This window comes from Hyposmocoma kahamanoa, unplaced genomic scaffold, assembly GCF_003589595.1.
Source record: "Hyposmocoma kahamanoa isolate Upper Pololo Valley unplaced genomic scaffold, ASM358959v1 78, whole genome shotgun sequence".
In the NCBI taxonomy this organism is placed as follows: Eukaryota; Metazoa; Arthropoda; class Insecta; order Lepidoptera; family Cosmopterigidae; genus Hyposmocoma; species Hyposmocoma kahamanoa.
In genome coordinates this window covers 7,158,443-7,171,902 of record NW_020653945.1, presented here as the reverse complement: position 1 = coordinate 7,171,902, position 13,460 = coordinate 7,158,443, and the positions used below count along the sequence as shown (strand labels likewise).

The 13,460-nt window shown below is 36.1% G+C and overlaps 1 protein-coding gene across 1 annotated transcript in view; it reads left to right on the top strand.

Moving 5' to 3' along the window:
* LOC113233295 (probable E3 ubiquitin-protein ligase HERC2) overlaps positions 1-13,460 on the top strand; it is a 98,226-nt gene that overhangs the window by 14,991 nt on the left and 69,775 nt on the right. The window contains exons 13-22 of the mRNA XM_026468365.1: positions 3,357-3,454; positions 3,533-3,688; positions 3,831-3,936; positions 4,025-4,130; positions 5,196-5,415; positions 6,547-6,691; positions 9,934-10,016; positions 10,104-10,177; positions 10,261-10,403; positions 12,040-12,236. Of these exons, the coding sequence (XP_026324150.1) occupies positions 3,357-3,454; positions 3,533-3,688; positions 3,831-3,936; positions 4,025-4,130; positions 5,196-5,415; positions 6,547-6,691; positions 9,934-10,016; positions 10,104-10,177; positions 10,261-10,403; positions 12,040-12,236 (1,328 nt within the window). The remainder of the gene's footprint in view (positions 1-3,356; positions 3,455-3,532; positions 3,689-3,830; positions 3,937-4,024; positions 4,131-5,195; positions 5,416-6,546; positions 6,692-9,933; positions 10,017-10,103; positions 10,178-10,260; positions 10,404-12,039; positions 12,237-13,460) is intronic.

Sequence of the window (13,460 nt, the reverse complement as noted above, 5' to 3'; positions counted from 1 at the left end):
CTGTATATAAATGTTTATAAACTATACTTTAAGGAGTAATTTCATGGTAAACGTTAGAATCACTCAAACGGAATATTATCATATTTGTCCAAGTACACCAAAAATTTCATTAGTGCTTTTTAAGTGCAGAGTTTGCGGTGTATTACTGCATTTTATTTGAGATGTTTTTGTTGGTAGTACGGAGGGTAATTATTTAGCAATGCAGAATAAAAAATTTTAAATTTAAATTTTAATAAAAAATTTATTTACTGTGCTGAAGCACAGTAGTTAAACCGGTCGCAGATATTATTGGAAAAATTCCTTTGAGTAATAATTCTGTGCAAAATCGAATTGATGAAATGGCTGAAAACATTGAAGAATCATTGTGCAATCATCTGAGGACTAGTCAATTCTGAATTCATCTCGATGAGTCCACTTTACCAACTAATGAAGTATTGTTGCTGTCTTACGTGAGGTTTATTAAAGATGAGAAAATATGTGAAGAACTATTGTTTGCTAGAAATTTAAGTGAACGACTATTTCAATCACTGCAATATGTCATCAAAGCAGTCAGTAAAATCCGTAACAGGTCTTTGAATGATAGATTATTTCATCAGCTTTGTGTTACTATTGACGAAGATTTCAACCGTTTGTTATTTCATACTGAAGTTTGTTGGCTATCAAGAGGCAATTGTCTGACTCGATTTTACAACCTGTTTGACTCTGTGATAGAGTTCTTGGAAACTAAAGATACAGAACTGCGCAACAAGCTCATTACATCAAATAATGATATAGCTTACATGGGCTGTATAAATTGTTCAACGACATGAATCTCCAACTGCAAGGCGATGAACTAAATTTAATTAAAACTGAAAATGACGTTGCTGCTTTCGCAGCAAAACTGCTTCTACACAAAAAGAATATAGGCAGATCTGAGTTTCACAGTTTTCCGAATTTATCAGTATCCTGCAGTAACGACGACTTGTTTGCATACTGCCAACATTTAGAAAACCTCCACATTGACTTCACTGAACAGTACCAGGACATTTCGAATTTGGAAATATCAGACTGGGTGTTGGATCCGTTTTCAAATATCAACACAGCAATATCACCTCAGCTGGAAGAAGAACTTATAGAATTGACAACGAACGAGGAAATAAAAATCAAGTTCAAGAACGGCTACCAAGAATTTTGGCTACAAAAACCTATGCAATTGTACCCTGGATTGTGGTCAATCGTTCAACGATTCTTGATAGCATTCCCATCTTCATATTTGTGTGAATGTGGTTTTAGTGCTATGACAACGCTGCTTACTAAAAAGAGAAAGCGTTCGCATGTTACCGAACGTGGTGACTTGTGGCTGTTCTTGAGTAAATTGGAACCTGATATCAACTAACTTATTAAACAGCATCAGATTCATCCTTCACATTAGTTTTTATATTAGAATCGATTATGTTTGTTTTATTTTGAATAAAAGATACTCTGTCTGAATACTATAAAGTTGCGTTTCAATAATCATTCTCATTGGCAGGTGTAGCTCGTAAGAGTTAACTTGAGACCTGAGCGCCGTTGTGTACTACCTACTGCGCTCAGGTCTCAAGTTAACTCTTGCGGGTTATAGTAAAAGTCTCGTTTAGAACGAATGTTTAATCTTCGCTAATATAGCTCACAATAATTAATTTAATTTGAAATTGTAGTGTTTTTAAGTAGGTGAAAAAATGGGATCGCTAAAAAATAATTTATTCTCAAAGTGGTCAGTAGACAAAATAAGTTTGGGAACCCCTGTTTTAAAGTAATCACTCAATAAATCGAATAAGTGACACTTTCACGTATATTTTGAAGGCATCACTTTTTCCACCAATATTTATTTGAATAACATACTGGAATCTTATTTGAACAATGTTAGTTCAAAAGTGAGGTTATTTCTCAAATATAGATTTGTGAAGAGTCTATGGTTACATAGTGCTATACTGAAAAAAAAAACATTCAGTTCATTCAATTAAAGTTCTTGTAATCGATTAGTAAATTGAAAATTTCAATCGCATTCGAGCGAGTATCTGAGGGTCGTATTCTAGAACTCTACTCAATGCTCAAGTCAGGATTGCAATTTAAACACAAGCACTGGAAATACGACCCTAATGGCAGGGACTTGAGTATGATTTCGAGTGCTTTGAATCATACTCAAGTCCTGACTTGAGCATTGAGTAGAGTTCTAGAATACGACCCTAAGTGTAAGGATTTAAAGCAGGATTCAAAATTAAGATTTCGGAAATTTTAAATGTATATAGATTTTAAGACTTTCGTGGTTATTCCCTGACAGGCAAATGATTCCTAAGACTTTCTTTTAAGACTTTCGTGGTTATTCACTAAATGATTATCACTAGTATCAGGTTTCTTACCACGGTATGAGCACGCTCCATGGTCACGGGTTGACTGGACGGCGGCAGATGACAGCTTTATGAGCAGACATATCTGTCTACCCTCTTGCGCTGTCGACGACTACCTTCACCGCGATTTGTTGTGGCGTTACCATTGTCACTCACTTTTTTCACACAAACCACGCTCACTGTATCCACACGCGAAACTGAACTCGAGGTGTTTTTGTTTTTATTACTGCGCGCACTAAGGACCGGATTCCATGCACTGGACAGTTTAAAACCATCATCACGGTTAAATGTTTTGTACTTCGTGATCTCGATGGCTTCTCGTACCAACCGTGGTATGTAGTGACGTTCTGTCGAGAGTACCTGGGGGCTATGCAACTCGATCCAGTGGTTAGTGTCAGTCTGTGTGAGATGTTGTGATATAGCCGACTTCTGTGCATCATTGTTTTTTACTGCTCGGATGTGTTCCTTCATATGATCGACAATTGTTCGTTTAGTCTGACCGATATACGAGCTCCCACAACTGCAGTTCACTTTATAGACACCCGGTGTTTGTAAAGGAAGGTGATCTTTTGGTGAACGTAACATTTTTCCTATTTTGGTTAAGGGGGTGAAAACAGTTTTTATGGAAAACTTCCTTAGCGACCTGGCTGTTTTATCTGTCACCCCTTGTACATAGGGCAGAAAAACTGGCAGTCTCTGTACGTCAATTTGCTTCTTCCTTGTGTATTGGTTTAAATGTTTTTATTTTGTATCCATTCTGTCGCAAAACCGTCTTAACGTGCTCCTGTTCCGGTGGTAGGTGGTGTGAATCACAAAGATCATAAGCTCTATTGGTTAATGACATGACGACCGAATGTAGGTGTTTTGGGTGATGATGTGAAGTGGCATGTAAATATTTTGAATTGGGTAGAGCAATCCATATTTTATTTAATGTCCTATTGCTTCATATAAGATTAAAATTTAGATGATTAAACCGCGCACTTTTTACAGAGGTCAAGTGTATACGTGGGGTAAAGGAGACGGATACCGTTTGGGACATGGTACATTGGAGACCATTCGTATTCCTAAAATGTTAGAAGCTTTACAAGGTAAGCATTTCTCAAAACTTTTTATTATAAACGTACAAAATTGGCGTCGGACTTGTATCTTTATTTTCTTACGACCAGGAGTCAAAATCGTCGAGCTATCGTTGGGTGCTTCGCATGGAATCGCATTGGCTTCTGAAGGTGCATTATACGCTTGGGGCACCCATGAACGAGCGCAGATAACTCGACACGTACCACAGCTTCTGCAAGTTCTTAACCCTTCTTTTAAAGCAAACGGTAAGTATATTTTTGCAAACTTCTATTTTCGGCTAGAATTCTTTTACTTTATTCGACAGCTAATATCCCACTAAATAATCAAAGCATAAAGCATCAATAAAATTTGGTAAATGTTCACTATAAAATGGTCGCAATTTTGCAGGTATGACAAGTGGTCCCACACAGATTTTCGTTTGGAGTGAAGAGAGTCCCAGAGATCTACCGTCTTCCTTGCCTTTCGTCATAGACTTGTCTGCTAGTACTTTCAAGTAAGGCCATTTCTAGAAACGGCGTATTTTTAAGTGATTTTAGATGCTACTGCTACTACTTTAAGACTTATTTTAATTTCTATTTTAGATTCTTGGAAAGACTGCTAAGGATAGTGTTGGACCAAAGCAGTTCGGCCACCATGAAGGAAAACGAATGTCTTGCGATTTCTTGTCTTAATCTACTACGATTACAGGTAAGTGTCCTCGCTATTGTATCTAAGTATATTCTAGACTGAACTTCACCTTCTTGAATGTCCTAGTAAAGTCTCCTTTTCGCTCCTCAAATCATTGCACTGGCCACGAACCAGTGTCTGTTGCCTCAACGTGGATACTAAATTTATAAAATCTGCTGGCTCGATTCATAGCTCAGTTGGTAATAGCAGTCGCCACATTGAGGCAAAAGACACTGTTTCGACTTCAGTCGGATCGAAGAATTTATCTTTGTGTTTGGTTAAATATTTGTGTCAATAATAATACTTAATTAATGGAGTATTTTCGCAAAAATAGATCAATATCATGCTAGTCAAAGATTATTTATTCCATAGGTAAAATAAATTTACACTTGAAAACGTCACATTTAAGCTACTGCTCGCTCTCTACGCTGACCTCCCTGAGAAGAACGAGCAAGAAACTCTAGGGATTGCTCTTTTCAAATAAACTTAAATGCTATGGAATACACTTTGAATCAAATTTGTGTGAATTCTGTCATTCTCCTTCCATGTCGTCTTTCCATACATCTTTATCTAACGCGTAGTCTTCAATTTTGTAATATGATTTTTCGATCAAAATACTTTTAATGTAGTTTTTAAACTTGGGAAATGATAAACTTAATATATGCTCAGGAATCTTATTGTAAAAACGTATACAGTTCCCCATAAAAGAGTTGTTTACCTTGGTTAAAAGAAATCGTGGTACCATGAGTTTGGATTTAGCTCTAAGGTTAATATTATGGATATCTTCTTTCTTATTGAAATTATGTATATTTTTACGGGCATATAAAACATTTGAGTAAATGTACTATGATGCCACAGTCATGATACCAGTCTCCTTAAACTTTTCTCTGAGAGAAACCCGAGAGCCTAGACGGTACACAGAACGAATCGCTCGTTTTTGCAATACAAATATAGTTTGAATATCTGCCGCTTTACCCCACATGAGAGTCCCGTAGGACATTATACTATGGAAGTAACTAAAGTAAAGTAAAGTAGTAAAAACATCGCGATATTTAATAAAAATAAATATACCACTTATATTTCAAGGTACACGCGTGGCAATGCGCTCGTGGTCCTGAAATAGATGACAATGACGAAGGTCGCTCGTGGTGTGCCGGCGTACATACTGCGTTAGTGGCATTGGTAGAAGGCAGGGCTGGTCCAGCTGCAGCCGCCGCTGCCAGGCGAGCACTGGCCGCGGCTTGGCCGATGTTGTTGCCTACTCCGCAAGTCAGAGCCCAGCATCTAATTGCTTTGTTGCCACAAGGTAGGTAACTGTTACCATAACCAAAATTCATTCAGGCCGTGATGGCCTTGGTAATGCGCCGAATCGACTACTCGTGCCTAGTGCAAGACAAATTCTATAGTTTTTGTTTATTGCGTTGACTTGTCCAAAGTTTAATCCATAAAAAAATATGTTTTGAAGTTTTATTTGCTATGTGAGTATGGTAGGGTACAAAATACGTGCGCGGGAACTTGTTGAAAGTATTCAGAGGTATGCTATACAATTTGTTGTTACTAGGGGTATTAGACTTATGCCTTTCTGATACTGATGCACCGTCTCTCGGACAACTTCTTGACCGAATGTCCGTTAACGTGACGTTGCGCACACTGAACGTAATGTCAAATAGGATCGAATTGTTCCACAGTTCTCTTCTTAGTGGATTCACAAAGATAGCGCTTTACATGTTATGTTACATGTAGTAATTTTGCTGGTCTATGGCATTGGGTTGATAACCAGTAATAATAGATTAAGTTTTGGAAATAAATAAAAAATAAAACGAATGCCGCTAAATTTACTTAACCTTTTCAAGGCGAGAGTGAATAGGCATTATTTAGGAGTATATGCTCTATTGTCGACCACATCATCCATCAGGGGAGATGGAGGTCAAATTCGCACTTATTTAAAAAAAAACTTTTGAATGTTCCTATAGAGTAGGTTGGGTCATGTAAAAATTTCCATTTTGAAAAAAATCATATTATCAGAAAAATAAATATTTTTCCGGATATTTTTCCAATATTTTTCAACATTTGACGTTGACACCTGTCAAAACTTGAAGCTACTGAACGTGCGTTGATTTTAAATCTCGTTTTTCTTTATATGGCTTTTAGCTATAAAGTTTATTTTATAATTCACGCTAAATAAAACTTAAAAAGATATTTTTAAAAGCAGAACAAAATATGAGTCTTCCAAATTATATCCTTCAAATTTTTCCAATTTTTCGGAAAAAATAAAAAAATTATAATATAAAATATAAAAAATAATTAAAAAAATTTCCACTATTTGAAATTTCGGAATATTACCCAACAGTACAATGGAGTGAAATGAATTGAAATGTTCAATCATCTCGGGGCAAAGGACATCTCGACTGTCAAATGAAACTGTCTCGTTTTACAGGGTCGGTGCCAGCAAGCGCGGGAGCTCGATTTATGACGGAACTGCTCGTGTGGTCATTGCTCGGGGGCGGAGGACTGCGCGATGCGCTGCGCAACGCTTTACAAACACATTCCACTGACGTCTACAACCATCTTCAACTCGATGCGTAAGTTCGGGAACTTTATGTGTAGTGATTAACAGGCAAAGACATTTTAGCATCGAATTTAGTAGCAGTAGAGCTCCTAGTGAGTGTTCGTTCAGGGAAGTACTGTCACCTTACCTATTTCTACCGCCAAGCAGTAATGCCAGCATTACTGTGTTCCGGTTTTGAAGAGTAAGGGTGTTGGTGAAGTTACAGGCACATGGGACTTGTGAACGTATGTCTCGGGTGACGGGCGCAGTGGCGGCACTTGTTACTATATATAAAAAAATGTGGCACTCAATGGGATGTAGTAATAATGGAGCAAAGCAAAAGAAGTTAAAACACAATGGAAATTGACGAATTTGTTTTAGCGGGAGCATAAGTTAAACCTTCCTACATACGTCGTCGTATTCAGTGAGTCGACTGGCGCAGGATCCACCCCAGGACGTGGACAACTCTCATGCGTCACTGCGTATACAGTATGCCGCATATGTTCTCCTAATATGTTGTCACCCGGGTTTGCTTGCGAAATTATATTTTATATCACCGAATCACGGTTTGGTAACCGTGTAAATATTGATAGCCTAGTTTCAAGTTTCGTGTTAAATACTACAGAAGTCCACGCAATTCACTGAAACAAACCTACAACTTTTAATTGCAAATTTACTACAGAAAACCAGATTTTTATGTACAGTATGTCCATGTGCCTGTCGTATTTAAATAATAATACTAAAAGTGATAGTTTACGTTTTTCTATTAATCTAACACTTTAGATAGTGTCACGAATTATTATTACTACGATACCGGACATTATCATCGTCATCAACTCAGTTATACGTCCCACTGCAGGGCACGGGTCTCCTCTCAGGCGAGAATTTAGGCCATAGTCCGCCACGCTGACTCACTTCGGTTTGGGGAATTCCACAGACATATATCTAGATAGACGACGCAAGTGTACGTACTTCGCGTGTTCAAAGTAAGTGAAATTCACTTACTTGCCGCTGCTACACTTCAGAACGCGCTCGACCGTTATCGTAGATAAACACCAGTCGAAAATGCGAAAAATGTGCATTAGAAACTACGAAAGCACCATAACTGTGGGTAAACGAGTAAACAGGGACGTTTCCTTCTATAGGCAAGTGATTTTGTAATCAGAAAATGCATAATTTATTTTAAAAACAATTATTTTGGTTTTGTATGAATTTCGAGAAAACAAATATGCAACCCAGTGTAGGCCTCATATTTGTAATACATTGCGGCTTTTACTTGGTGCGATATATTTGTGATCCTTTGTTAATACCCCATGAATATCGAACGAACGCACTTTTGCATAAAGCTTTCAGTTTCTGTGGTACGGCCGCTTGTACATTTTTTTGGCCAAATTTAACATTTAGTGATGTATACGTTAGGCAACACTGTTCTCGATTCTGATCGATTTTAAAAACAAAGGGACGAATATTATTATGACCTTAGTAATATTATAAAAATATTCTATAACTCTTTTGTTGTAACGTGTAGTAACGTTTCGTTTGTGGTATCTATTATCAGTAGTATATGTAATTTCGATAATTTTTGCAGCACTTTGCCTCGAATGTCCGAATATAGTGAGCAAATAATTACTTATTAATTATTACTATTATTTAATCATTACGAGTAATACAAAAAAAATATAATGCAAAGAATTAACAGTTTGCTGTCTTTACAAAATCCTGGATTTGGTCATACGTAAGAGTTCGTTGCTTTCGAGGACGAAGGTGGTCTAGTTTATCCCACCTAAGATGCTATCCAAATATGCAGAGTAGCAGAGTTAGAAATCCAAGAAATAATAAACAAATAACAAAAATTTCACACGAGGTCATCATTAAGTAAACCTCTTCTGATTAGTAACATGTTACCATATTTTGTCAGTAGTAACATTTTCATTTGTCTTGCCATTCATTAATTTGAACAATTACCAACAGAAAACTATCTAGTAAAATTAAGTAAGACAGTCGCAAGTTCATATATTGAGGTGCGTTTTCATTATTTAAGTTAATCGATAAGATCTTCGGTTACAAAAAGATGTTATATAATAAGCTCATTTTACTGGAAGGACAATAATTTTAATATTTAAAGTCGATTAAAAAGTAAAGTCTGAATTTTTAAAAAGTAAAATAAAGGACGAAACTATCTAATTCTAGTATTTTTTTTACTATATTAATATTTCGACTACTTGTAATAAACAAATACTTGAACAAAAATTATTCTATTTAGAATCGTTTAATTGAATGGAATACGCGTGTTTACGCGTATTCCGTTCAATCAATCGATCGAAAAACACTTAGTTGGCGTTTCTACGCTTCAGAACAAGGACGAAGATGGTCTAGTTTATGCCACCAAAGATGCTATCCAAATAAGCAGAGTAGCAGAGTTAGAAATCCGAGAAATCATAATCAACAAAAACTTTACACGAGGCCGACATTAAGTAATCCTTAAGTTACTTTAGTAAAATTTTAGATATTTTGTCAGCAGTAACATTTTCAGTAGTCTTGCCATTCAGCAATTTGATCAATCACCGACGGAAAACCATCTAGTAAATTTAATTAAGGCAGTTGCAAGTTCATATATTGACGTGCGTTTTCATTATTTAAGCCAATCGATAAGATCTTCTATTACAAAAAAATAGTTATATAATACGCTTATATTATTTCAAGGACAATAATTTAAATATTTGAAGTTGATTAAAAATTTAAGTTTAAATTATTAAGTAATCAAAATTTTTTTAAAACAACTTTTAATAAAGGACATAACTATCTAGTTTTGGTATTTTTCTACTGTATTAATATTTCACTACTACTTGTAATCAACGAATACTTGAATGGAATACGTGTATTCCGTTCAATCAATCGATTTAGCGCGGATGGAAGTTTCCCATCACTAATAAATAGTTCTTTTGACATCATGGTGGATACATAAAATGTGGCACGCTCGGTTTTCATACAAATTGCTGTAATTGCGGCGTCTATCTAGATATATGTCTGTGGCGATTTCACACGTTTTCGGAGGGTTGCGAACCTTCTTCGACTTGGTTGCAGGTTTCATCACGATGTTTTCCCTCATTTAAAAACTCATGGTAAATTTTAAGTTGAATTAAATTTCGCGCATAAATTCCGAAAATTCAGAGGTCCTACTCAGAGGCTCCAGCGACACTGGATTCCAACCTACGGCCTCTGTTGAAGAGGTCCTACATTATGCTACAATTTAATTTCGGTTACCTTTCTTTGCAGTGATTATGATCAAATCGATATTGTGACGGGACAGCGAGGTTCTCACGCGGCGTCTTCAGGTGAAGAACCGGATCCTAATTTAGGTACGACATTAATACATATAGATCTTATACAAACGTGACGTTGATAAGAAATGACCATCAGTAATTCAACCAAAAATATTTTTTTAGTGTGTACTGAGGAATACCAACTAAGTAATGCAACGTCAGCTGATAAGGGAGCATCGGTACCACTTATGCATTTGGTAAGTTTAAGAAACAAAGAGCTTACGGTGTGGACTTTCGATGGCACTGGAGGTCGCTTTTGCAATCTTAACTTTATTTCTAGGTGAAACATCTAATTCGCAATACAAGCTGCCAAACTCAAATGCATATAAACGCGATAATCAGCGGAGATACAAGCAAGGCCGATGACCCCAAAGGTCACGATACCATCAGTCCAAGCTGCGAACTACTCATAAGGTTTCAGAGGTATGTATATATATTTGATTACATTAATTTAATTGACGTCAAGGTGGTTATACAGCGGTACCTCCAATGAACACTACGCTAACTTATGTTTTGGCCCTGTTCTATTTTTATTATGTTTCTTTAATTTTTTTTCACAAATTCCGTTTTTTTGTTTTTTTTTTGAATTTTGTATTTTGTTTCTTAATTTATTTTCACAATATTCGGGGAGCATAATATTAGTAAATAAATATGGCTGTTTACGAAAATAACAGAAAATGACAAAAAGTAAAGTTGGCGACATGTAGGGGAATCTCCGCTGATGATATACCTGTGTTCTTTTATTTACTTTTCCTTCGATAACGCGTTCTTGCGTCTCTGCAGTCAGCGTTCTCCCCGGTTTACGCTTAGCCCCCGGTTTAGTGCTTCGACACTTCTATCTTTGATTAGAAACGAAGGGAGAAAAAGAGGCGGAGTCTTCAAACTCAATTGTCAAATTTTCATGACCTACCTTATTATTGAGTTCTGCTTAAAATCGTAATAAATCATGCTTGAGTAGACACGGTATATATTTTTAACGGACTTCTAAAAAGGAGGAGGTTCTCAATTCGACTATGTTTTTTTTTGTATGTTTGTTACGCGATAACTCCGGTATTTGTGAACCGATTTTCATGATTTTTTTTTTGTTGGAAAGAGTGTCCTCCATAGTGGTCCCATTTAATTTTGAAGAAAATCATCCACCTCAAAGGGTTGTTGTTCACGCATGAAGATTCATTTTTATAAATAGCGCCTAAATTTTATTATAAGGAGCAATTATTTTAATGGTTCATTTTGCTATTCTCCAATTCAACTGTAGTGAGAACCGATGTTTATTATCTCCTGTGTCAAGTCCCGTATAATGGCGAACTAGGGGATGAATCCGGGTTTGCGTACTTTCCGGTAACCGATTTTAATAATACTTAGTAATTATATGTAATTCCACGTACTTTTGAGGTCGGTTTTTTTAGTACTCTGTACTGAGATTATGTGCTTATATTATTTGTGGTACACAAAATACTTATGTAAATACTACTAGAGACGCTAAACATTTGTAAAGCCTTAACGCGTTCAGCCCGACTAATAAAGCTGACATGTAACAATAATAATAATAATAATTAATCTTTTAGGCCTTGGGAGAGGCGAGAGTTTAAAATAAATAATAATAATAATAATAATGTGGAAGTGTTTAGTCACATTTTGAAATCTCTGATAATATTACGCAAAAGTATTAATCGAAGCGCAAGCAAGCGAAGCTTTTTTGGCATCTACACAAATAGCTCAATTCCGAACGAAATTACCCAGTCGCTCCTCAACAGATACCGAGATGATTGTAATCAAATGTCAAGTGATCAAAATATCTTTGCAAAAATATTTTATTTGTAAAATATTCTGCTTGCAAATGTAAAAAAAGGACAATATGAAAGACTGCGTTTCGGCAGGAAATCGACATTCATCAAAATATACGTGAAAGTGTTACTTATTCCATTTATTGACTGATTGCTTTAGAATTTTCACTGAACCGGTTTGTTTACTTTTTTTGGCATAATGGATTGGAACAGACTATAGTCATTTCTACTTCCGTATCAACAGCGAATTCACAGCATGTGGTTGAATTGTACAGATTGCTGTTCTGCGAAGCGATGTGGTCACGCGGCGGCCGTAGTACGCGAGGCGGCGTACGTGCTATCATAACGCAATACACGGCACTACTCGCCGAGCACGTACAGTCCACGTTGCGCTCATTCACCCGCTCTGTTCGCCGTGCTGACAACGAACAACTTGTAGCGCTCTGTGACCTTATTTCTGCTGATATTGTTGGTATGTCATTTTTATTGCATTGCGTATCTGTAACCCTTTTAATTATAAGATAACCAACGAAACAAATATTGCCTCTAATGGTCGTATTCTAGAACTCTACTCAATGCTGAAGTCAGGATTTGAGTATGATTTAAAGCACTCGAAATCATACTCAAGTTCCTGTCATTAGGGTCGTATTTCCAGTACTTGTGTTTCCAGTGCAATCCTGACGTGAGCATTGAGCAGAGTTCTAGAATACGACCCTAAGATTATTTATTTATAAACTTTTTGATGATGGAGTAAATTCACACATTCATATTCACAGTTCATTGCGAAAAAGTGTTGCCCGCTTGCAAGTAGCTAGTGTTGGTAGTCGATAAGTATTCTATCGACTGTCCACTGAATGTTGGTCACGCTTATGCAATGAATAGCCAAACTTGTTTCATCCGAATCATCATCGGCCCATTATTCGTCCGACTTCCGGGCATAGGTTCGTTTGAACTGTTGATTTTTGTAAGTTCATACATATCTGCATTTAGAATTATGTCTATTAAAAATGCAATAAGGAGACATACTTAAAGTTTTTCAATTTAATTCAATATAGATTATCAAATCCGTCTGTTCTTAAAAAAGTATTATGAATAAAAATTGATTTCGATGCTATATTCCGTCCCACAATTTATTTAACTTTTGACATATGCGTGCCTCAGACGTTCATTAATTGTTGATATATAACCATAGACAAAAAATGCAATACTTCCAGGACTCTTCTATTTTTTAATTTTAGTGAAGCGATGTCCCCTTTAGCTACTATATTTATCGAGCCAACAGATTACGTAGCGAAGATTATTCAAGTTGATAAATTTTGGTACCTGTCTAATAAATTATAATGAAATGAAATAACTTATAAATAATTATAATAATTTTTTATTGTTGATCGTCGGATTCTTCTCCATTATGAACGGGAAGCATCACTTAAATCCTCATTACATGAATTATTAATTCTTGAGAACAAAATTGTCAAACGCAACATCACGATCCCAATCATACAATATCTTCATTTTTTAACCCGCTTACATTCACGATTAAAACTGCTTCAAAAATAAAATCGATTGTTATAAAAAATCGAATCGGAAACGCATTAGGACTTCACTAATTGATTGATGAGTTAAATAAATGGTTGGACGGAGTATAGTACTATAATAGAGGGCTGTAGCTCAGACGCATTGCGAGAGGTACTTTTAA